The sequence below is a fragment of the Thalia democratica genome, chromosome 4 (assembly GCF_965202585.1).
Source record: "Thalia democratica chromosome 4, ktThaDemo2.hap1.1, whole genome shotgun sequence".
NCBI classification, from domain to species: domain Eukaryota; kingdom Metazoa; phylum Chordata; class Thaliacea; order Salpida; family Salpidae; genus Thalia; species Thalia democratica.
In genome coordinates, this window is record NC_139168.1 from 45,895,119 (window position 1) to 45,922,089 (window position 26,971).

General features: G+C 23.6%; 2 protein-coding genes across 2 annotated transcripts in view; one reads left to right on the forward strand and one right to left on the reverse strand.

Annotated features, from left to right (window-relative positions):
• LOC145834821 (N-alpha-acetyltransferase 20-like) lies at positions 1-5,961 on the forward strand. The gene is made up of 3 exons (XM_082942332.1): positions 1-1,125; positions 2,894-3,102; positions 5,441-5,961. Exons 1-3 carry the CDS (start codon positions 946-948, stop codon positions 5,586-5,588), a joined length of 537 nt encoding a protein of 178 aa, XP_082798458.1. The 5' UTR covers positions 1-945; the 3' UTR covers positions 5,589-5,961.
• Positions 5,907-26,971, reverse strand: part of LOC145834820 (leucine zipper transcription factor-like protein 1) — a 27,591-nt gene continuing 6,526 nt past the window's right edge. The window contains exons 4-8 of the mRNA XM_082942331.1: positions 16,245-16,342; positions 14,921-15,069; positions 11,121-11,282; positions 9,038-9,165; positions 5,907-6,263 (exon numbers count right to left, since the gene is read on the reverse strand). Of these exons, the coding sequence (XP_082798457.1) occupies positions 6,245-6,263; positions 9,038-9,165; positions 11,121-11,282; positions 14,921-15,069; positions 16,245-16,342 (556 nt within the window). The 3' untranslated portion in view covers positions 5,907-6,244. The remainder of the gene's footprint in view (positions 6,264-9,037; positions 9,166-11,120; positions 11,283-14,920; positions 15,070-16,244; positions 16,343-26,971) is intronic.

Below are 26,971 nucleotides of genomic sequence, written 5' to 3' on the forward strand. Positions count from 1 at the left end.
GTTAAATAAATGAATTCCCATGTAAATTTAATGGAGATATCTTTTGATGATATCAAATCCTCAACACCTTATGTTACAACCTCCAAGAGTAAATTAAGCAGCAAAATATCTCCTGTTAAGAAGAAGTTATTTAGTAATGATAATATTAGTGAAAATTATGCATTGGATATTTCTCAAAATAAAAATGATGAATTCTATAACAAAGATGTGTCAAAAACTGAACTTTATGATGTTTCAATAGCAAGCTCTGCTGACAATTTCAGTTTAATGAATACTTTGCAGCTGAACGGTAAAGCAAGTGGTATTGGATTAAAAACGTCTTTAGGCAAAAAGAAAATTAAGAAGAAACTACGTGAAATAAATAAATATCATAAATATATAGGAAAACAAAAAACTTCTAAAAAACCTATTAAGAATTTAGAAAACACAAAGGAAAAAGAAGTTTTAAAAACACACAAAAATCAAACGGAGTTAAGTGATCCAAAAAAAAGAGGTAAAAAAGTAACTTCAGACAGACCAAATGAAAAAGAAATATGTAGAAGCAAAGTTGGCCTTGAAAGATTATCTTCTTTAGATAGTGTGGCAGAAAAGGTTTTAAGTGTAATAAATTATCATCCAGAAATTAGGTTAGCATTGATAACTTATTCTCCAATACACATAACTCGTTTTCACACCTTATTAGCTCAATATGGTTTTAAAGCGACAGATAAAATTGTTATGGAATTCTTAGATTCACAAAGTATAACTTGTTCTACTGCTGGTGAAAATGAAAGATTTTATTCAAATAGGCACAGGAACAGAAATAAATATTGACTACAAAAAAAAACGCATTTAAGGAAACTCTTTTACTTTTTAATTATGTTTGTACTAACACTAAATTTATTTTAAAAGGTTATTATAAAAATTTATTTTAATAGCATTTTAGATTTTAATAAAAGATTTAAAATGACCTACTTCCGCCACTTTAGTTGCAAAGACATGTTACATATGAACAATGTCAATTTAGATCCTTTAACTGAAACATATGGTGTTTCGTTTTACATGCACTATCTTGCAAAGTGGCCTGAATATTTTGTAAAAGCTGAAAATGCTGCTGGTGATCTGATGGGATATATTATGGGAAAGGTTTAAAATATTTTATTTATATTTTGTTTGAAGTTAAGACTAACAATTGAAAATTTCAGTACTGTATTTACTTTTTTGTTCATGGTTCTAGAATTTTTCATGGAATTTAATTATTGATTATAAAAATTATATAACTCCTTCTGGAAATTTAAATAAAAGTCATTGCATTCTTTTAAACTTTTAAAAATTTAGTTATAAAAAGTATTTGAACACCTAACACAGGGTTCCCACTAAAATTTTGAAAAAAAAATTATAGGGAAATCCGTAAAATATAGCAATTTTATACGTAAATTACCAAAAAAAACCAATGAATTTTAAACGTTAAAAACATATTTGTAAGGTAAATAAAGTAAAGTATGTCATTAACCTTTTATAAGCTCAGTCTTAATAAGAAATTTATGAAAGTTCAAGGATTTTTGAGCTCTAGTTTTAGTTAAATAAGCAAACTTTATATAACTTGTATTTAATATAAACACAGAAAATTTTTATCCCTTAGGTGGCACCATTAGCCACAGTTTTGTATTGAGATTGCAGAGGTTTTAATTTTAAAAATATAATTATTAGAAAAATTTACGAGTTTTTCACCACTTGGTGTAGATGTCTAGGCTTTTAAATTTCAATCACTTAGCAAAACAACGTAATTTAGAGAGATTTCTAGGGAATTTAATCATATTTTTCATTTCTTTATAGGGGTATTGCAAATTTATAGGGAAGTGGGAACCCTGCTAACAATTTTGTTGTTTGTTTTATATATTTTTTCAATCTAGTTAATTATAGACATCTGTAAATAGAAGTAAATACTTTTCCAACTTACAATATCCCCATCTTTATTTTTAATATTTTATGCTAAACACTTGAAAACAAAAGCTTTTTCAACCTGTTTTTGTGATTTAAAACTGCTATGATCAGTTATATCATATAGTGGTACATGAGTGTAAAACCAATTCTAATCTTATATTAAAAAATAATTCCAACATATTAAGTTGCCTATTTTTTATCGTAACTTGTTAAACATAATTAATATTTTTTCAAATAAAAACAGAAGCTTCAAAGTTAAATTAAATTTGCTGAAGGTAATAAGACTGTTTATTGATTAAATAAATATAATAATGATTAAAATAAAAAAGTAAAACAGACTTGAAAGTAGATAAAAATAATGATACAGTTGCAATAAATAAACATAATCTTATTTAAAGAGTATATTAAAAAGTAGTACAATATATTACAAGTAATTTTAAGTAATGAAACCAGTTTTATATTTGAGTTTTATACAAAAAAAAAAGATTTTAAAATCATGGAGTAAAAACAGATAATCTAGAACAAATTAAGATAATCTTTTTTCGTGATTAAAATTTTAAAAAAACTGACAACTAGATTTACTTACAGTATGGCCACTTAGTAATGAATTTTTTTTCTGCAAAATGGTTAAAAAAAAATTATACCCATATTTATTAATTATAGACTATGGATAAACATTTAAAACAGTTTGTTTTAAGTCTCATGAATTCGATTGTATACTTTCAGTTAAAATATTGATTCATAAAACTAAACTGTTAAATTAACAAACTTATATCTCTAAATATTAAATTAGACAAATAGAAGAACATGTTCAAATAAAAATATATATTAATGGTGTAAAAATAGATAATTTAAACTGTTAACACCCTTACAAACACTTAATACTTATTATTTGTTAATAATTATTAGTTATTTTTGCTAATAAGTAATAATTTTTGGAATGTGTTGTAAACCACTCTGGAAAATGTAGATAGAAGGAAGAGGAGCTGACTGGCATGGACATGTTACCGCACTTTCAGTAGCACCCAATTTCAGAAGATTGCAACTCGGCGGAGTTTTGATGAACAGGTTGGAACAAGTGACAGACAACAAAAAGGGATTTTTTGTTGATTTATTTGTTAGAAAATCGAACGAAGTAGCTGTTTCTATGTACACAAAACTTGGATATGAAATTTATAGGTAATTTTTTTTTAATTACGCACAACATTTTTCTCAAAACTTTTATCATAAATTACATGAGATAAACTTAAAAAAGAAAGACAGTTTTTTTTAATAATTGGTCAAGTAAATAAATTATATATATGATTTTAACTTTTTTTTACTTATAAAACTTGTAACAGGGTTGCCACACACTCAGGGAACTCAGGGAATTTTCAAACTGTAGAAAATCTCAGGGAAACTCAGGGAATTTGGCATTTTTCTTTTAACTCAGGGAAACTCAGGGAAGTTTTGATTTTTTCTCTAAATTTCAGGGAAGTTTTTGAAAATCTCAGGGAAATTTTTTTCTAGATCTAGAATGAGGTTTAGTTAATCCAGTTTCAATATTTTGTTCAAAAGTAGTAATTTTTATTATTTAAGTGGTTATTTAGATTTTTTTTAGCCTTGCGGCTAGTTCTTCAATATTCTTAGTATTAACATTGTAGTTTTTTTTAACTTTTAAATTTATATTTACTTAAGTAAAATCAAACAGTTTAGAGAAATGAAAGTTGTTGTTAACTATTCATTGAAAAGTTCTAATAAACTTTTTATTTTTAGTTACTTATGTAGTTTAAAAAACACTATGTTCTACTGTTAGTTCTTATTTTTTAAATAATAAAGTTATTTGTTTACAACTACTTGTTTTCAGTAAAAAAATTAAAATGAATACAGATTAGTGTTGTATTACTTTTGTTAAAAAAATAGAGGTTAAATTCTTGTTTATAAATAATAATTTCAAAAGTAGTAGCAGTAATGGTAATTAATTTTTTCAGTGTGAATGTTTTAATATACTTTACAACTTTTTTGCAGATTTAATTTAAAAGCTTTTTTAAGTATTATGAGTAAAGTACAGTTTAAAACCTTGTTTAAAAAAAGTTGGCTTAACCGTGAAGACTTCAAAGATTGGTTACTTGAGGATGTAGACAAAGAGAAGTTTAAATGTAAGTGGTGTGGTGATGATACACCAATGGCCTTATCCAACATGGGTATAATCGCACAGTATGTCAAAAAAACATCTTAAATTGAAAGCTTCTAAGAGTAAAAATAATGCAATTACTTCTTATTTTGGTGGGGCTAATAGTTCAACTAGTATATCAGCTGCAACTTCTTCAACAGCTGCTGAAATTTATTGGGCTCTCAAGTGTACTAAAGAAAACTGGTCAGGAAACTCTTGCGATAATAATAACACTTTATTCACTACCATGTTTCCTGATAGTGAAATTGCAAAAAAGTTCTGCATGAATAGAACTAATATTAATATATAATAAACTTTGGTATAGCCCCTTTTTTTAAAAATGTCTTAAAAAAAACAGTTTTGTGCTCGTCTTTTTATTCCATTTCATTTGATGAGTGTTTCAATAAAGTCTTGCAAAAAACTAAACTACATTTGGTGGTGAGATGCATGAAGAAAAAAAAAAGTACACTGTCAATATTTTACTTCAGCATTTTTAGGTCACCGTACTGCAGATAATTTAAAAAAAGCCCTATTGACCGAAATTCAAGAGTTAAACCTAAAAAAATTGTTAAAAACCTATTATTAAAGTAGAAAAATGAGAATGAGGTATTAATAATTTGTGTTAGAAGAGAAAAAAATTTATTTAACATTTGAAAAATACTCAGGGAAACTCAGGGAAATTTAAGGTTACTCAGGGAAATTTTTGGTCACTCAGGGAAGATTTTTTGGCTTAAAGAGTGGCAACCCTGTTGTAAAAAAAAATAACTGGCAAATAATTTGCACATAATAAGTTTAAATTCATTTATTAGTCGTTGGTGTAATTTTATAAGTAAATTATTTGGAACTGCATGTGTGATTTATAACAAGTAAACCTATGTCTAATATACTAAAAACAGGGTTGCCAATAAGCCTAAAATTTTACAATAATTTATGGAATTTGAGAAATAAACAAACCTCAAGTTCCGAACAAAAATTACTAAAAAACATGGAACTTTCACAATTTTTATATATAAGTAACGAAAATTATATTAAGTACGAAAATCTATCATATACAATACTTATCTTGTATTATTAAGATTTTTGTTGATTTAAGAGCAGCATTTAAAGTAGTATTACAGTATGTTTTCAATATTTTTATACTATTTATGACAGTTTTTTACCTTAAATTTGTATTAAGCAGGGATGAAAAAAACTTGTACTAGTACAAAAATCAGAATTTTTTTTAACCTTTGGCAACACTTTAAACATATATGTTCTGTTTCATAACATGTATATATAATAACCTTGGAACTGAAACAGCATTTTGTTTTCTTTGCTAAATAATAATTATTTAAACTCATGTGATTATTTAATTTATGACTGCAGAACGGTGCTCGGTTACTACACATCTTCAACACTAGATGGCGATGATGAGGACGCGTATGATATGAGAAAGTGCATGTCACGTGATGTCAATAAAGTTTCACTACAGACAGATCAACGATTTATTAGACCCGAAGAACTACATTTTTAAAGCGTCTTTTAGAAGTTTAATTTCTTAAGTTCACAAATGTAATTAGTTATTGAACTGTACAAAAGGTTTCACTTTGTAGCTTAATATTTTATTAAAAAAATTCATTTGTCAGACTTCTTATAATTACTATTTACTGCTTATTTAACTAGCAGTTAAGAAAAATATTTTTAATAAATTATATTTTTTTACCTCAATTTTATAAGTTAATAATTATAAAAGTTAAAAAACAGCAAAGCCTATAGCATTGTGTGAAAAGTTTAATAATAAACACAGTATGTAAATACGATAAATATAACAGTGTACACTATAGCACTTTTTTGAGTAAAAAGTTGATTTTGAACGATAGCAAATAAATTTTATTGAGTAATGCGACAAAAAATTGTTTGTGAAAAATTATAGAAACATATCTTAAGTCTATCAATTTATCTTATTTTACATTTTTATTGGTTACTATTGAAGAAAATTCAACAAAAATTTACATTTAGCAAATAGCTGTTAATTGTATAAAATATTTTTAGTAATTAGTAAATTAAAACTGCTTAGTTGTAATTTTAATTTTTTTAATTAAAATATCATGCAACAATAAATATATTTTTTACAACATAAATAAAGTTGTCGGTAAATAAAGTCTAGCCAAGTTTTGAGTCAGATGAATTTCATTTATTCGATTCATACCTGTTAGGATAGATTGATTAGTAATCTATTAACCTTTAGTTTGAATATTAAATTGTTAAATTACTTATGAAATTAAATACGAACAAAATCACTAAGAAGCGCGGAAATTAAATCAAAAGCATTGTGATTTTTTTTTATAAATGAGGTTTCAAAACAATAGTGAAATCCTTACAGACTGATTTTCGAAGTATAGAATGAAATCTTACAATAAATTATACATCCAATTTAGAAGACCAAATTCAAATATTCCTTATGTAAGCAACTTATTAAGCCAGCTGAGATGAATCTTACAACAATTAATGAAAGATAAAACAAATAATCGAGAAACAAAGAATTATTTAATTGTTCAGTACAAGAAAATCAAATATACCCTTTAAATTCAATCTAAAATACCACAACACGAACAAAAATTTCAAAAGCAAAGAATAATTATTTACGCTAACCCGCGTTTTCCCTTACAGTAGCCAACAAGAAGATAAATAAATTCTAAAATTAGTCAACTAACTCTTTGACATAACCTCCAAATTTTTGACAATATTTACATTTACGTGGAAAATTTTTAATCGAAATAACTTACCACATTAATAAAATATTAAAGGCTTTGTTAAGGGGTTAACACTATTAATATTTAGTCCTATTTTTTAAACGAAAAATTAGCAACCAGTTTTGAATTACCTTTCGTTTCAATTCAGAGAAATTTTTAAATTGTAAGTGATAATAATTAGATCAAAAAACAGGTTTTTTATTGAATACGCAAACTGAAAAGGCAATAATAAAAAATTTCATTAAAAGTCTATCTCCATCAGTTTTTGAGCAACTGTTTTAAAACTTATTTAGAATTATGTTTGATAAATTTTTAGCAACGTATAGGAAACAGATTTTACTAAGAAAATTAACTTCTGAAGTATAAACAAAAATATGGTTTTTTTTAAGATTGGTCATATTTTTTAATGTTTTTTAACAAGTTTTTTGTAATATTGAAAAGAAAATTTATTTAAAATATGAAGTAAGTTACTTTAAAAATGAAGAAGTTGTTAGATTTCTAGTAAATTTTTTAATATTACGAGAAAATTGGCCCTAAAAAAATATGATTCCATAGGGATATATTAGGTTTTTTTTTAATTGGTTATATCTAAAGAGTTAATTATTGAAGTTTTGTTGTTGTATAAAAAGTGGGGATAGGTCAATATGCACCAAGAGTCATTTTTGTACTAGAGTAAAAAGTATACCAAGTGTATAGGGTACCAGTGACAGTAAAATAACAATAAGAAGAAAAAAAACAAAAAAATATTTGTAAATAAAACTAGAATAAAAACAAGAACAAAATTATCGACCTAGGGTAATGGTTAGGAATAACAGTTATGGGCATAGGGGTTCACCTTTTTACAATTTGATCTTATTTCGTTGAGTTTTTACTAAGCAACAAGTTGCTTTTTACAGATTTTATAAATTTCAAAATAGTTTTTGAGATATAGTCAGTCGAAGACTACAATAGATTGTTTATAATATGTTTAGATTTTTTGAAAACAAATAAAAAGATCTCAACTTCTAGAGGAGAAATGATATATTGTTTAATTCTTTCAGAACTTTTTATAAGCACTGACGAGGTCTTTGACCGGAACTGTGTTTGCATTAAAAGTCTTGAAAGAATAAAAAATATATAGATTGCTTATGGGAGGCAAAAACTAAAAAGGCGAAAAATAAAATTTTCTCCAAAAATCTATCTCCTCCTACGTTTTTTGAGATAATTACCTCAAACTTCCAGGAAATGTTTCTTGCAACATTTAAAAATTTTGTAGTCACAAAATTAAAAGTAAATATTTATGAAAAAATATAAACAAAACATTTTTATTTATTTATCTTAAAAATTAATATATTTTTATTTTGAGATTACAGAATTTTTCAAATATTGCAAAAAAAAGATCCTGAAATTCTGGGGCAAATATCTCATAAAACGTAAGAGAAGATAGATTTTTAGTGATTTCAAGTTATTCGCCGTTTTAGTTTGCGCCTTTTATAGCATAATGAACTTATTGTTTGACTTTATATCTTTAACTTTAACCGGCTAAATCTTAAAAATTATTTTGAATTTTAAAAACCTGTAAAAAGCAACTTGTAGCTTAGTTAAAACTCAGCATTTTATGATCAAGTTGTGAAAAAAGTTATTTATCACTCTTGAAAATAAATTAACAAAAAAAAAACTAATCTGAGGTTAGGCGTATCAGTAATAGTAAAAATAAAATTAATAAATTAGTGCAAAAATGTCCCTTCGTGCACATTTAACAACTGCCTATTAAAAGTATCTTATAGTACGTTTTCTAGGGTTACAAACAAGAGCAAATGTTGTTTTTTGTAACCAAAAAGGTTGTATAATTATAAAATTTGGTCAGAAAAACTTACTTGCGTTGATAACTGGTGCAATTTATCCCAAAAAGTTTTTTTTCATTGAAAATGGATTTATTAATTTTCATTTCAATAAACTTTCTTATTTTAGGAAGAACTTTGCTTAAAGTTAACTTTTTTACTAAAATATATTGAACTAAAGCTAGGATAGTAATTTTACTAATAGTCGCAGTCAAAAAATAAATTTTAAGATATAGAAAGTGTTTCTAGAGCAAAACAAGATGTATACATATTTTTCTATTTTTGTTGTGTACGCGATACCTCAGTAACTATGTATTTCAACAAGAAAAATACTGAAGTATTCAATGAAAGATAATCATTTAAAACTATTTTATCGTAAAAAAAGTTTTTACTTAAAAATAAGTTCTTACTCATGCAACGACTTTCTGAGTTTTTTTATTTGCTCGTTTTTTTTAAGTAACATTTCTTTTAAATTTTTATAAGCTGCTGTTTGCTGGAACTTCAGATTTAGTTCCTCAGATGTTGTTTCCAGTTCTTTCTGTTTATATTTTTTTAGTATGTTAAGTCAAAGCTTTGTAACTGAAATCACAATCATGATTCAAAAAAAGACTTACGGATTTACGATAGAGTAGAACTTTTTTTGTAAACCTACCTCAGTTTTGGGATAGTTAAAATTTATAAATAAATGAAAAACTAAAAGCCACTAAATTATTTTTTAAAATGCATGGTTTTATTTAAGATATTTTTTAAAATTATATATTTAACTACTAATCAGTTTAAATTTTACATTGCTAGTTTTCTATAAAAGTTAGTTTTTATAAAAACGTGATCAACTCATTTACTAAAAAATAAACTAATAATAGTACTGTCAGTAAATAAAACACTAAAATACAAGGTAAGCCAAATTAGCACACTAAATTTCGTAGGATTTCTTAGGCTTAAAATAAAATCATTTATATCTAAAATATAAAGTAATGTTTTAATTTTTTATATCTAAGATATAATATTTATATCAACATAAATTAGAAACAATCGTAGACCATTTTTTGTTTGTAGCATTATAATCTAAAAAATGTAATATTTTTATTAACAATAGGGATTAAACACGTACTTCAAGAGGTACACACTCGAGTAGACAATTAAAATGGGATGAAGGTAGTCTGCCTCTTTTGATTTTAAAGGGCGGACAGGATTGAACTTCAGATAAACAAAAATGAAAAATGGTTAGAACCATCAAAAAAATCAGTCTCAGTCTTATACAAACACTTCGAAGAGATCTTTCGTTTATTAAAAAACAAACTTTTTCAATTCTTATTCAAATAGAATCGTGTAGAACTGGTGTAGACTCGAGTAAAGTATGTTATAAATGTCGAAAATGGGTAGGGTAAAAACATTTTTGAAAGAAGAAAAAAATCATTATGTCATATAAAACGAATGAATCTAATAAACAAAAACATGGTGTAAATAGCATAATTAATCCTAACACAGCAGTGTTTTTTTTTTTGAAAAATTTAGTAAAATTAATACAAAACGAACTTAAAAAAAGAAGAAAAGTAGCTAGTTTAGGTGTTAAATGTTAAAATGGTAGAGTAAGCACTTTTGCCTGGATTCAAAGTGATAGATTATTTATGTCATTTCAATACATCTTTATCCACGTGTTCGCTTGTATCAATTTATTTAAGTTTTTTCACCAGGTTAAAGATCAAAAAGGCACAAGAAATACTTTTCCTTACAAATTTAGCAAAAAAAAAACTTATATTACTAAAATTTTAAACTTTAACTGTATTTAGGCTATCGTCAGCACAGCTCAGATGATTTCACATCAAACAATAAGCGCTAGACTGCACCGTACGACCATCAACAACTATTCACATAACATTCTGCGACCTCATTTCGTCCTCATTAAGACTCATCAGGCAGGTGTTTAACAGTTGAAAAAAAACAAGGATAAACTATAATTTCACATTAAAAATGGCATGTCATAGACATTTACTTGTGAACGTTTTAATTGCGTCAATTCTTTGATTGTATCACAAATGGTGGTTTCAAGTACTAATGTACTCATACCTGCTTGGTCAAACTGGAGCTCATCGTGACGGTGTCTGCCTGACGAGTCCTAATGATGAAGAAAAAGGTTGCAGAATGTCGTTTGGGTTGTTGTTGATGGTCTTATGGTGCGTCTAGTGCTTAACAAATGACAATAATAAGCCTTTAAACCGCCCAGCGCCACTAACTTTCTAGGAACATTTTTTAATTTAGCTGCGGGCTCACTGTGCTACATAAAAATTTTATCATCTCTAATCTTCACTATTTTCAATAACTTTTATGTAATACATATTTTTGAAAATAAAAATGGGCCTTTTTGCTAAACTGATTTTTTATTAGATTATAACAAGTTTTTGTTTGCCTTGATACTATAGAGTATATAGTTTAATAAAAAACTAATTATCAAACCTTTGGATATAAATTAAAATATTGAAAAAAAAAACTTACACGAGTTTTTAACAACTCATGTTTAGTAGAAGTTAAGTTTTCCATCAAGTCTTCATTTGCATCAATGGATTGTGCTGGGTTGCTTTTCAATTTTTTTAGCTCCGACGTAGCTTTTTCCAATTGATCTTTTAGATCATTGTTATTACTTTCTGATGCAATAGACTGTAAAATAAAAAGGGAATAAAATACTTTTAAATGGATTAAAGCATACTACTTATACTAAGGGAAATAACAAAAACAGTATAGTAACAGTAATAAGTACAAATTTCACAATTCGTTTTTTTTTTCACAGTTTTAACTTTCGGTTTGTAAACATTTAATTGTCTACATAAATTAGCTGCTTGTACAAATTTAACAAGAAAAAAACATATTAACATGAACATAATAACAATTTAAATTTTTTTAAAACATATTTAATGAAAATTGCATGTGGTTGCAATAGTTGTACTGAAGTTTTTTTTTCTAAATTAGACTATTTGGTAAAGTAAAATACTAACAGCTTAGCACTATAAATGCAAAAAAAACAATAAAAACCATTAAGTTTATAATAAATATTTTTATTTACTAAAACAGATCATGCTTTAATATTTAAAAAATTTATCTAGCTATTTTGGCTTTTTGAACATTCTTTAAATAAATCACAAACATTAATAAAACTTATTATTGCTATACTAATTATTTTTCTGTAAAAATAAGTAAATGGATAAAAGAAAAAAAATAAGTTTGCAAAGATTCGAGTATTTTTATAATTTTTTTATTTAGTATAGTCTTTAAAACTTCATTTTTAATATAAAACAAATCAAATAACTTAAGATGGGAAAAAAACCTTTACATATTGGAAAACTTAAAAAAGCTGATATGATTTAACTTTCTTTTTTGCTTTTTTAATGTTTTAATTTATATATTGTTGTCTTACAAAATAAAAAGTAGCTAAAAAAGAATAAAACAGTTCTTTAAATCTTCTATAAGTTATTCAGACATTTATGTACAAGACAAATACTATACATTTAGAGCAAGTTAATTGGATAAAGATAACTTTTGTTCAAAACAAATTGAAGTTTTACAACTAAAAAAAAAGCTTATTATCTTGATAGAAATAATAAAACCAAATTATAGTATTTATAATATACTTAAAGTTGCAGTTCTAAATAAATATAACCAATAGTTATTATTTATAAAACAACCTTGAAAAATTTTTTTTGATGAGCTTTATTTTAATAGTACATTTTAAATATTAGAGAATTGAAAATAAAGTTTTGAATTAAGTGTATATGTGTTATCAACATCAATAACAATTAACTATTACAACTATTTCAATTAATTTTTTGGCCACATAGAGATCTGGGAAACTTTTATGGTCTGCAAATAAATTTTGTAAAAAAAAATTGCTGTCAGAAATTATCAAAAACAAGTCTTTGCGGATCGCGCAATCTTTAAAAGTTGTACAAAATATAAAAAACATATTGGATGATCTTTTAATTAACACTAATGTGAACTAAAAAAAAAAGTAACAGTAGTTTGAAAATATTTGAAAATTTCTACTTGCCAAGTCTGATAAAGCCGGTGGACTGCATGTTGCACACCCCTAGTCTAAACCTTATATCTGCACACAATTAAATGTATAACTGTAATAAAGTACAAGTAAAGTCAAATATTTCTTTTATAAATATTATCTTAAAAAAGGTAGTTTGTCTTAAATTTTCATAAAAAAAGTTAAAAAGAATATTCATATAATATCAATGCTAGATATAATAACTTCAGACCCGGAACTTGCTAAACAATTATCAAAAATTTTTCTTAATTGAAACAGAAGTTGTCAATATTCAAACTAAAACAAGCTTTTAAAAACTTGTTTCAAACAGCCTTATTTGATGATCATAAATTTTATATATCTACATTATTTTTACAGTAATAAGTTAAGAACAAGTAGTTATATAACGTCATAAATTATTAAAGGCATAGGGGGGTCCACCTTGATTTTTACAAGTTGATCTTATTTTATAGAGTTTTATCTAAGCTAATAGACCTTTTTAACCGCTTGAAAAGTTCAAAGTATTTTTTGAGATATGAGCAGTCAAAGTCGGTGACCTAAATAGGTTCCTAATGGAAGGCTCAAACTAAATACGTGAAAAAAGACCATTTCACTAAAAATCTATCTCCTCCTTCATTTTTTAAGGGGTCTTCTTCAAATTTTCACAGAAAGTGTATTATCAAATTTTAAAAAGATTAAATGCAGGAGCTTTTTAAATTTCAAAAAATAAAATTCTTATTAAAAAAAACCACCTATTTTTTTTGCTTTTTTTATCTAAAATTTTTATTTTTAAATATTTTAAAAATTCCAACATTCAAAGTCTTTTAAACTATAAAAGGAACGTTTCCTGAAAGTTTGAGGTCTCTATCTCAAAAAATGAAGGAGAAGATAGGTTTTTAGTGCATTTTTAAATTTCCAAGAAAATTGACCCTGAAAAACTTGCCATCCATACATTTGTATCGGAAACTTTTTATAAAAACTACAATATCTCAAAAGTTTGATAATATTTTTTTAATTCTATAAAGACTGGCTTGTAGTTTGTACTTTAAGCTCTCATATAAGATCCAATGTTATTTTTAGTAAAAAAAATGTGTGACCTCCTCCTATGCCCTTAAACTACACTTCCTAGGTTGCAACAAACTTGTGTGTTTTAAAACTATTTTTTAAAACCGTAAAATTCAGGGCTGTGTTTTATGAGTGAGTATGTACCAGACTTTTTTATTCATTAGGTCAGTACATTTCAAACTATATTGCAAGTTAGTCTTATTGAAAAATATTTTAAATATTTTAATGGATCAGGAGTGAGATCTTTAACAATCCCGTTAAGGGGTTTTCTGGTGGAATGAGTTATTCTTAAATTTACAGCCCCAAAAGTATTGTCTACGGTTGCTTTTAGAGAAACGGTAGACAACACTTTTGGGGCTGTAAATTTAAGAATAACTCATTCCACCAGAAAACCCCTTAACGGGATTGTTAAAGATCTCACTCCTGATCCAGAAAAATGCAACATAATCTTTAATTACAAATGCCTTTGTGATAGTGATTATATTGGGAGAACTTCGCAACGGTTCTACATAAGAAGAAACCAACATGTTACAGACGCCTTAAGAAACTGGATGAAAACCTGTGGGACAAACAAGCCAATAAAAAGTCAATCGGCAATAGTTGAACATTTATTAATTAACTTAGAATGCTCAAAAAACTATAATGATAATATGTTTTCCATTGTTTGTAAAGGACGTAATATGTATCATTCAAGTATTTAAAAATTTTTATTTATGAAAACTAATAAGCCAAATTTATGCAATTATTATTTTTTTAATTCTAATTAGTTAAAATTACTGTAAATTCGCTACTAAGTTTTGTTTTCGTTGTTTGATTTTATATTAAAGTAAGTTTAAATAAGTCTGTTTCCTCTTATTAAAATTTCTATTAATGCTTTAAATGTTTAGTACTTAAGATTTATACTTTAAATTTTGTTAAACAACTTTATAATAGCATCGCATAGTTCGTATAATTTTATTTACTTATTATGACGCATAATCTTACAACTTTATTAAGTTTACTGTCTTACACAAATCTGTTCAGTTATCCACATGAACTTTTGAAAAGCATAGATTGAAAAATTTTAAGTTCACAAAAAATAAAGTAAACAGCAAAATGAATTATTCTCTAAATTTTTTAATTTAAGTTAATACCGAAAAGAAATATTTATTAGAAAAAATTATTGATAAATTTGAGAGTGTAAACCGAAAATTGAAAAAAAAACCTTCTGTAAAGAATCAAGCTGATACTTTATTTCAGTGTTGGACTTTTCAAATGTTAATAACTGGTCGGATTTCTTTTGAACAACTGATAAAAGATTTCGATTTTCAGCTTTAAGCCTGTCTATTTCATTATTCAGTAATTGAGCTCCGCCTTAATAAATAAAACTAAATTACTAGCTAATTAATATTTTGTTTTAATTAATTAATAAAAATATAAGTAAAATAACCAATGTAAAAACTAAACAAAAAACTAATGAAAAATATACTAGCTATTTATTGAAAGTATTAAAACACAAATTCATTATTATAAATGTTAAGCTTATTTGATCTTCTTAATTATATCATAGTTATTTTTAAAATACTTATTAAAAAACAAAACATTGAATTAGACTGATAAAAGGTTAGATACTTGGCAAAATAAAAAAGGACCACTATAAAAAAACTTAAAGTTTACTGGGTATGTTGACTGTTTTCAAATGACATTGGTTCACTCCAGACTTTTGCAATTACTATTTTAATTAGACTGATAGTAAAATAAGTAGTGTTTCTACTATGCCAATATTTTAAACTAGACTTACTTAGTTTTATAATTACTCTTTACAAAAAAAATGATGTTAAAGAATAAAGTTAATAATATATTCGCTTTTTTTTTCTAGTAAAGAAATTAATGTTTTATACAGTTTAAGTGTTTTTTCTTGTGCTGGTTTATATGATTTATCTCGATATAGTTGAAATATTAGGTATATATATATATACAATTTAATAGCTTAAAATAAGTAAAAAGAACTTTTTTGGAAGCACACAGACTTTAACATTTACAATTCTATTTTATTTTTGAACTAATAAAAAGTTAATACTTCTGACTTTTTTCAACAATTTTTTTTTTATAATTTATTTCCTCATGTTAAGATAATCTGTGACAAACACTATATATAGTTATCTTTTTTTCAATATATGTTGTTTTTGTTTATGTACAAAAAAAAGTTTACAGTATAAAGAAGTATTTTTTTCATAAGGCTTCAAAAATTAAAATATAAAATGTTTGTGTAACAACGAAAGTTCTTTTTATACTTCTGTTCATTTGATAAAAATTTTGCATTGATTTTTTATTGTGTGTTCAACAAACTATTAAAAGCGAACCTTAGTGTAGTATTTAACAATGTTATATTTTTAATAATAATATTAAACTTTTTACACATTAGCCATAAAGACATTTTACTGAATTTTTATACTTTTTTAACAAAATATATTTGTGTAATTAGTTATATTTAATTCATTTTAAAAGCGTGGCTTTTTAAATTCAGTTAAAATATGAAGTTTATTAACCTGAGAGTTGATCAATTGGCTTGAGTTTGTTCGTATCGTTAGATCCACTCAAACTTAACTCTCGTTTTTCAAAGGCTGCTATTTGTTCTAACAAATCTCTGTTGTTAAAAAAATTTAAAGCAAGCTAATAATTGAATACTAATTTTTCCCCTTTTTTAGTATTTAAAACCCTCTAATTTTAGTTTATTAGAAATGGTTAAAACGTATTAGTCTCAAAAACAATGTGAACACTCAACTTAAGTTTTACATTGAATACTGAAATTAACTTTTAACTAATTAAAATGATCTTATATTATCTTTTTGTTAAATTGTTTAATATTGTAGTATTCTGATTGGCAAACACTTAAAAAGAAAGAAAATTTATTAAAAATAAATGAAAAAATAAATGAAAATAAAGGACATTTTGAAACATTCTGTAAAACAATAAAAAAACTAAAATAGAAGCCGGTCATTTTTCATTAAAAACCATTTCTTATGCTATCTGGTCATTTACATATACATTTCACAATTTTTTTAACAAAAGCTATTTAGAAAAATATCGAAAATGACTTAGGTATCTGCTTAAATAGTGTTTGCAAATTATTATGTTTTGTAAGTAATACAGTTTTTCTAAATTATTACACTTACGCCTATTGACTTTAGATTGACTTAAGAAACTCTATACCAATTTAACTCCCACATTTAAATTGAAATTATTTTATTTAGTAAGTAGATAACACGAGTACTTTAGAAAATATTTTGTAAAGAAGAATCAAACCTAATTTTGACTTTGTTAAAATATTAAGAAAAGATTATATATTTTACTTGTAATAATTTTTAAATAACTTTTAAATTAAGATGTTTTTATATAACATTTAGTAGTTTTTACTGTACATAATTTTATTATTTAGTAGTTATTAATTTAAAAAGACATTGTTGTAACGGGACCAGAGATGTTAAATCGCAGAGCACAAAATCCCCGCAGTAGAATAAAAAAATAAAATCCCCGGAAATAGAATTAAAATTTCTTATGAAAGAAAAAGCTGTATTTTACAAGTTGAGAACATAAAAGTTTCATATATTCAATTACACCAACATATTTAAAACCATATTGTTTTTATAAATATGAATCCCAAAAATGTAAGTTTATGTTTTTTATTTTCATAAGGTTAATTTTAGTCACTTTATTGTTAATTTAATCATAACTACCTTTTAACCTTATAGTTGTAGGTAATGTTTGGTTAGAAAAATTAAAGAAAAGTATCTTCCACTTATTTAAATGGTTAATAAACTAAAAACATTGTAGCTTTGGAACTAATTGATGTTAAGTTAATTTATTATTTGATTTTTTTTTCCAAAAATTAGATGAAATAGACAAATATTTTTTTCTTATATCCTACTTTTATCAAATTATTTGAATTTTTAAACTTGAAAATAAAGTTTGATTATTATAATTTTTTAAGATTCATTATAAATTATTTTATTAAGACATAGATTTCACTGAAAAGTAATTTGAATATAATTTATTATTTTTGTTTACAAACTTGAAACTACTATTTGCTAAGTAGAAATCTATTTAAAATTTTTAATTTTTAATGTGGCAAATTTATAGAGTCTTTTTTATTATAGTTAGGTAATTTATCTAAAAAAAAATTATACCTGAAAGTTTTAGTGTACAACTCAAGGTTTTTACAACTAGTTTTGTAAATTAAGCAGAGTTGAAACAAGGTCAGGAAAAGTCAGAAAACTCAGGAAAAGCAGAAAAAAAAGACAAATAACAAGAATAGTAAGGTTTTTTTTTTAACAGTCAGGAAGTTTAACTAAATATTAAAAAATACCAGATTTTGTCAGTTTAAATTTACTGAATTCCTTATATTCAAAAACAAGTCTTTGAATGGTAAAGAATTAATTAAAATTCTTTAAAGTGTGATTAAAATTGAAAAAATTTCCAAGAATTTTACAAAATTACTTAATTATCAATGCCTTCATCTTGTAAAATTAAATGAATATCCTTTATAAAACTGCAAAATGTTTCTATTAAAATTTTGTTAAACTACCCTACTTGAACAGACAGATTTTGTAGGCAGTATGATAATCTGTAGCATTTTTTAGTAAAACAATGATAATACACAAGAGTTTATCTAGCATACTTTAGAATTGAATTGTTTTTTGTTTAAGTAAATAAATAATTTCATTCTAATTAAACACTAGGTTTAGTGTTTTGGGTAATAAGTTTATGTTTATAATTTACCTCATTACAATTTTTTCAAAATTGTTTAAATTTTTTAAATAAATTATAAAAGAGGTGAATTTCATGGTTAAGTTTAATTATTTATAGTTTATTGTAGAATAGTTGTTTTTAAATATTTTTTACATAAATAAGGGTAAAATATTTACTACTAATTTTATAATTATTGATAAGATGAAATATAAAATTGAAAGCTTTATTAATTCCTTTTATTAATATAATTTAATATTTTTATTAACAAACTTGAAACTACTATTTGCTTAGACGAATTCTATTTTAAATTTTTGATATGGCAAATTCATTGAGTCTTTTTTTATTATAATTAGGTAATTTATTAAAAAAAAAAAATATATTTGAAAGTTTTAGTATACAACTCAAGGTTTTTACAACTAGTTTTGTAAATTAAGCAGACTTGCAACAAGGTCAGGAAAAGTCAGAAAACTCAGGAAAAGCAAAAATAAAAACAAGTAACAGGAATAGTAAAGTAAATCTTTTTTTGAAAACAGTCAGGAAATTTGACTAAATTAAAAAAAATACCAGATTTTGTCAGTTTAAATTTACTAAATTCCTTATATTTAAAAACAAGTCTTTGAATGGTAAAGAATTAATTAAAATTCTTTAAAGTGTGATTAAAATTGAAAAAATTTCCAAGAATTTTCCAAAATTACTTAATTATCAATGCCTTCATCTTGTAAAATTAAATGAATATCCTTTATAAAACTGCTAAATGTTTCTATTAAAATATTCTAAAACTACCCTACTTGAACAAGCAGTTTTTGTATGCAGTTTGATAATCTGTAGCATTTCTTAGTAAAACAATGATAATACACATAAGTTTATCTAGCATATTTTAAAATTTAATTGTTTTTTTTAGGTGAATGAATTATTTCATTTTAGTTTAACACTAGGTTTAGTGTTTTGGGTAATAAGTTTATGTGTATAATTTACCTGTTTATAATTTTTTCAAAATTGTTTATATTTAAAAAAAAATTATAAAAGAGGTGAATTTCATAGTTAAGTTTAATTATTTATAGTATATTGTAGAATAGCTGTTTTTTAATATTTTTACATAAATAAGGGTAAAATATTCACCTCAATATGTTACATGCAATGTTTAATCTTTTCTCTAATAAATAGAACTGTTCTAGATTTTAAAATGTAGTTTAAAAATAAATTAATTTAAATTAAAAATTAATAATTTGCCAAGGTTTATGTTGCACTAATAACAAGGATGAAAAATAGTTTCACCATTATATTGAAAATTTTATTTATAAAAATAATATATATTATTAAATTTTAACTACATTTATAAATCTAAAAACAATTTTTCATTAACAATAAACTTGTTTTTAAAGCCTGGCGTTGGTTTAATTGTTCTATTTTTATAGATTGAATTTAACCAAAATTATTATGGCCCATTAAAAATTGTTGTTAATGAGAAATAAAAGAAAAAAAAAATTGATTTTTAAGATCATAGGAGGATGAATATATTTTTTAACATTTTGATATTAATTTGTTTTTTTTATTAAGTATAACCATAACATTAATATTTCAAAGAACTTTTCCTGAAAATTTTTAAAATTTAAAATCTTTTATAAATATATTAAGATGTTGAAACATTTAAATTTGTGGTACCTTGAAGAAATTATGTATTTTTTTTAAACACATGATACAAAAAATTATAGTCAATAAACAAAAATGTTAATTAAAATTTAAAATCACAGAATTTTTTTTTTGTACTTTATAAGTTTTTTTTTTTAAAGCATTAAGCTAAAGAACTTTATTTTTGTTATAAAAGAAAGAGCTTATGTACAAAATTAATATGATATACTGTTTTAATTTTACAAACAAAATGTTATAATAATAGAGTACAATGTAAATTAAAAATTTTAAAAGTTAACGTTTTACTAATTTTATTAAAACAAAAGTAAAAAAAAAAATAACTAAAGAAATTTTAATATAAGGTAAAAAATGTGAAAAAGTTAGCTACAAATTGTTACTTTAGCATTTTAGTTGCTATAGTAAACAGCTGATATTAACAGCTGTAATTAACTGGCATCTTGATTATAACATGACTGCGCCTAAGGTTGTGAAAACTCATAATTGGTTTATTTTTAGCCTTTTTTCCCAATTTTTATTATTAAATTTCCAAATTAGAATATACAATATGATAAAATTTTAAAAATGGAATAATTATTTATAATATTTAGTTTAAAAAATGAGCTGAAGTAAAACATTAACAAATACAATAAATGTGAAGTTTTTTGAAACTTAAAAATGTATATTTGAAAGTATTTACAAGGTAGTGTTATTATAATTTAAATAAAAACAAAAATTCACAAAACCCATTAGTTATAACTTAAAGTACTAGAACTTAACTTTTATTAATGACTATTATTGAAATTAAGTACTATTTTACTATTTATTTTCAATATATGATACCAAAATAACATATTTGGAAAATGTTTAACATTTGTATGTTTTTTTTTTAGTTATTTGTTTTTTCCTATGTAGCATACTATTGTATTAAGATAAATATTACACCGTTGCCATTTTTTGGGTGAAAAAAAAATTACCTGAACAACCTTAAGATGTTCTAAGTAATTCAGTGTTTTATTTTTATAATCTTTAAAAAATATCAAAATAATAACTGTTTAAGTTATAAATTTTTTTAAGTTTAAAGCTTTTCTAAATCTTTTTTTACTTAGAATTAGTTACAAAAATTCTAAATCTAACTGAAGCAACTAACTTTTGTTTAATATTTAGAAAAAACAAGGTTGGAATTTTAAAACATTTTTTTAATGTTCTGTTTTTAATTTAAATTAACCAAGCTGGCCCGAGTAATCTCTGACTTTTATCTAGTTTTAACTAGCATGAGTTATCCTTAGTCATTCTCAGTTTTTTAAAATTTAAACTGTCATGGGTTATCCTGAGTATGTGGCAACCTTAATGATATTAGAAACTAGACACTTCTTACATTGTATTTTTTTACTTATTGCATTTTAAACTAGTTTAGCTGTTTTACAGCAAAAAAATAACTTACATGAAATTTTATCAAAAACAATAAAAAGATTATTAACTAACATGTTAGATTTACATTTAATTCCAGTTAATGTTTGCTGCTAAAAACTGAGATTTTACTAAGTATCATTCTATTCCACTTACCTTGCAAAAGAATACTCTACTAAAGCTTAAATGCTTTGAAAAGTACCAAAATGGTCAAATGATGAGATTGTCTAACAAATTTAATGGGAAATAAAACACCAAGGATGATTTTTTTAAATGTTCAACTAAATCATTTAAATTTAACACTAAAACACTTTATTAAATATAGTACATAATGGATAAAGACAAAAAAGTTATGATCTATTGATACCTTAAAAACACTTAAAAATATTTACTATCAATATCTAACAGTGTGTATTTTTAATTAAACAAGTCATTTATTGTAATCATTAAAAAAGCTTTGTTTTATGATCAATTAGTAAAAATTAGATGTTAAACTTTTTTTTTCATAGTTTATACCTTTTTTCATAAGTAAAAAATTGCATTTAGCCGCTTTTTAGTATTCTATTATATTTCTTATTTTTTGTTTAAAAAATAATAAAAAATAATAATATAACTTTTTTATATTTTTCTAATATTAGCAAGCAATAACTTGTTAATTCTGATGTTTTAAAAGAATGATATTTTTAAGTCTAAGTAAAGTAATATTACCATTAATAAAGGACATTAAAAATGTGAAGATAGAGCAAAACGAAAACGAATGTTATATTAAAAAATATATAAATTATTTGATATAAGAAGGGCTCAAAAATAAAATATTTACTACTTTTAACTAACTGAATTCAAGTTGTAGAGAAGTTGTTTTCCGCTTTTTATTTATAATCTATTGCAACGTATATTTTAATAAATCAAGCTTTTTTAGTAAATAAAAAAATTAGATAAACATTGGGTTGCAAAAATCACATAAATATGTTTAAAGTAATTTTATCAGAAAAGTAAACTTAAAGTTCAGTCTGATTCACGAATTTGCTGAGTCATCAATTTTTTTACAAATTTTAATTTCCTCTTTTAATTATATTCTTATCTCTAACCAACTCTACCAAAATCATATTAAAAATGTTTCAAAAATTGTAGTCCTTACAAATAAAATTAAAAATACCATGAACAAAACCTTGTTTTTTTAATTTTAAGCTATTTTTCCTTTTTTTTTTGTTACTCATTAGAATCAGAATAAAACCAATCACCTAAATTTCATAATGAATTAGTTATTAATTTTATATCTATAGAAAAAAAACAAAGTCATACATTTAAAAATAAAATAAATGTTAATTTTTTTGATTCTTTAATTTATAGGATTTTTTCTGGTTTTGTAGCCTAAACTATGAAATTACAGGATTTTTACAAAGATTTGAGGTTTTGCGACAATCCTGAAAAAAACACTAGTTTTTTAAGAAAACCAGATTTCAAAGCTATATAATCTACCTTAAAATTTATAAAAAATACAAAACTAGTTTGAATGTTCAAAAAAAATTTGCCTACCTGAACTTTTCAAATACTAATAATTTAAGTTCAAACTAGCCTAAGGTTGTGACAATTTATAATTACATTATTTCTAGCTTATTTTAAAAACTTTTATCATTACTTATAAACTTAAAATTGAAATAACTATTTATAATATTTTGTTAAAAAAATGAGCTAACGTAAAACATTCCAATGAATGTAAAGTTTTTTAAAACTTGAAAATATATATTTGTAAGTATTTACAAGGTAGTGTTATTATAATTTATATAATATAAAAAAATAACTTTAACACATTAATTATAACTTGAAGTATAAGATTTTAACTTTTATTTATGACTATTATTGAAATTAAGGATTAATTTACTATTTATTTTACACTATAGTATTATAATAATTTATTTTAAAAAAATATATCATTTGTATTTTCCATTTTTAGTAATTGGACTTTTTTTATCTAGCATCTTATTGTAATGAGAAAAATATTACAGGGTTACCTTTTTTGAGTAAAAAAATTACACTAAACGAACTTAAGATGTCCTTAGTAATTCAGGTTTTATTTTTCATATTCTTCATAAAAATCTCAAAATAGTAATTATTTAAATTATAAACTTTTTAAGTTAATGCATTTAAAAATCATTTTTTTATTTAGAATGGGTTACAACAAATCTAAATTTAACTAAAGCAACTAACTTTTGTTCAAGATTTAAAAAAACAAAGTTTAGAATTTAAAACATATTTTTTTAATAGTTCTGTTTTTAATTTAAAATAACCAAGCTGGCCAGAGTAATCTCTGATTTTTATTTGTTTCAAACTAGCATGAGTAATCCTTAGTCATTATGGGTTTTTTAATTTTAAACTGTCATGAGTTATCCTAAGTGTATGGCAACCTTAATTTTACTAGAAACTATACATTTATAACATTGTAAGTTCTATTGTTTTATAGCAAAAAAATAACTTGTATGAAATTTTATCAGAAACAATAACAAAAATTATTAACTAACATGTTGAAGATCCTTTAAGTTTTTCTGGTTCAAGTAAATGTTTGCTACTAAATACTGAGATTTTACTTAGTATCAGTTAATTCCACCAGAGATGTTAAATCGCAGAGCACAAAATCCCCGCAGTAGAATAAAAAAATAAAATCCCCGGCAATGGAATTAAAATTTCTTATGAAAGAAAAAGCTGTATTTTACAAGTTGAGAACATAAAATTTTCATATATTCAATTACACCAACATATTTAAAACCATATTGTTTTTATAAATATGAATGCCTTAAATGTAAGTTTATGTTTTTTATTTTCATAAGGTTAATTTTAGTCAATTTATTGTTAATTTAATCATAACTACCTTTTAACCTTATAGTTGTAGGTAATGTTTGGTTAGAAAAATTAAAGAAAAGTATCTTCCACTTATTTAAATGGTTAATAAACTAAAAACATTGTAGCTTTGGAACTAATTGATGTTAAGTTAATTTATTATTTGATTTTTTTTCCAAAAATTAGATGAAATAGACAAATTTTTTTTCTTATATCCTACTTTTATCAAATTATTTGAATTTTTAAACTTGAAAATAAAGTTTGATTATTATAATTTTTTAAGATTCATTATAAACTATTTTATTAAGACATAGATTTCACTTAAAAGTAATTTGAATATAATTTATTATTTTTGTTTACAAACTTGAAACTACTATTTGCTAAGTAGAAATCTATTTAAAATTTTTAATTTTTAATGTGGCAAATTTATTGAGTCTTTTTTTATTATAATTAGGTAATTTATCTAAAAAAAAAATTATACCTGAAAGTTTTAGTGTACAACTCAAGGTTTTTACAACTAGTTTTGTAAATTAAGCAGAATTGAAACAAGGTCAGGAAAAGCAGAAAAAAAAGACAAATAACAAGAATAGTAAGGTTTTTTTTAACAGTCAGGAAGTTTAACTAAATATTAAAAAATACCAGATTTTGTCAGTTTAAATTTACTGAATTCCTTATATTCAAAAACAAGTCTTTGAATGGTAAAGAATTAATTAAAATTCTTTAAAGTGTGATTAAAATTGAAAAAATTTCCAAGAATTTTACAAAATTACTTAATTATCAATGCCTTCATCTTGTAAAATTAAATGAATATCCTTTATAAAACTGCAAAATGTTTCTATTAAAATTTTGTTAAACTACCCTACTTGAACAGACAGTTTTTGTAGGCAGTATGATAATCTGTAGCATTTTTTAGTAAAACAATGATAATACACAAGAGTTTATCTAGCATACTTTAGAATTGAATTGTTTTTTGTTTAAGTAAATAAATAATTTCATTCTAATTAAACACTAGGTTTAGTGTTTTGGGTAATAAATTTATGTTTATAATTTACCTCATTACAATTTTTTCAAAATTGTTTAAATTTTTTAAATAAATTATAAAAGAGGTGAATTTCATGGTTAAGTTTAATTATTTATAGTTTATTGTAGAATAGTTGTTTTTAAATATTTTTTACATAAATAAGGGTAAAATATTTACTACTAATTTTATAATTATTGATAAGATGAAATATAAAATTGAAAGCTTTATTAATTCCTTTTATTAATATAATTTAATATTTTTATTAACAAACTTGAAACTACTATTTGCTTAGATGAATTCTATTTTAAATTTTTGATATGGCAAATTCATTGAGTCTTTTTTTATTATAATTAGGTAATTTATTAAAAAAAAAATTTATATTTGATAGTTTTAGTGTACAACTCAAGGTTTTTACAACTAGTTTTGTAAATTAAGCAGACTTGCAACAAGGTCAGGAAAAGTCAGAAAACTCAGGAAAAGCAGAAAAAAAAGACAAATAACAAGAATAGTAAGGTTTTTTTTTAACAGTCAGGAAGATTAACTAAATATTAAAAAATACCAGATTTTGTCAGTTTAAATTTACTGAATTCCTTATATTCAAAAACAAGTCTTTGAATGGTAAAGAATTAATTAAAATTCTTCAAAGTGTGATTAAAATTGAAAAAATTTCCAAGAATTTTCCAAAATTACTTAATTATCAATGCCTTCATCTTGTAAAATTAAATGAATATCCTTTACAAAACTGCTAAATGTTTCTATTAAAATATTCTAAAACTACCCTACTTGAACAAGCAGTTTTTGTATGCAGTTTGATAATCTGTAGCATTTCTTAGTAAAACAATGATAATACACATAAGTTTATCTAGCATAAATTAAAATTTAATTGTTTTTTTTAGGTGAATGAATTATTTCATTTTAATTTAACACTAGGTTTAGTGTTTTGGGTAATAAGTTTATGTGTATAATTTACCTGTTTATAATTTTTTCAAAATTGTTTATATTTAAAAAAAATTATAAAAGAGGTGAATTTCTTAGTTAAGTTTAATTATTTATAGTATATTGTAGAATAGCTGTCTTTTAATATTTTTACATAAATAAGGGTAAAATATTCACCTCAATATGTTACATGCAATGTTTAATCTTTTCTCTAATAAATAGAACTGTTCTAGATTTTAAAATGTAGTTTAAAAATAAATTAATTTAAAATAAAAATTAATAATTTGCCAAGGTTTATGTTGCACTAATAACAAGGATGAAAAATAGTTTCACCATTATATTGAAAATTTTATTTATAAAAATAATATATATTATTAAATTTTAACTACATTTAAAAATCTAAAAACAATTTTTCATTAACAATAAACTTGTTTTTAAAGCCTGGCGTTGGTTTAATTGTTCTATTTTTATAGATTGAATTTAACCAAAATTATTATGGCCCATTAAAAATTGTTGTTAATGAGAAATAAAAGAAAAAAAAAATTGATTTTTAAGATCATAGGAGGATGAATATATTTTTTAACATTTTGATATTAATTTGTTTTTTTTATTAAGTATAACCATATCATTAATATTTCAAAGAACTTTTCCTGAAAATTTTTAAAATTTAAAATTTAAAAACTTTTATAAATATATTAA

What these genes read in the sequence shown, in the direction of transcription:
- LOC145834821 (XM_082942332.1), top strand. Translation starts at nt 946, where the DNA reads ATGACCTACTTCCGCCACTTTAGTTGCAAAGACATGTTACATATGAAC. An exon ending in TGGGATATATTATGGGAAAG is followed by an intron (nt 1,126 to 2,893) that starts GTTTAAAATATT and finishes TGGAAAATGTAG; the next exon opens with ATAGAAGGAAGAGGAGCTGA. An exon ending in CTTGGATATGAAATTTATAG is followed by an intron (nt 3,103 to 5,440) that starts GTAATTTTTTTT and finishes TTATGACTGCAG; the next exon opens with AACGGTGCTCGGTTACTACA.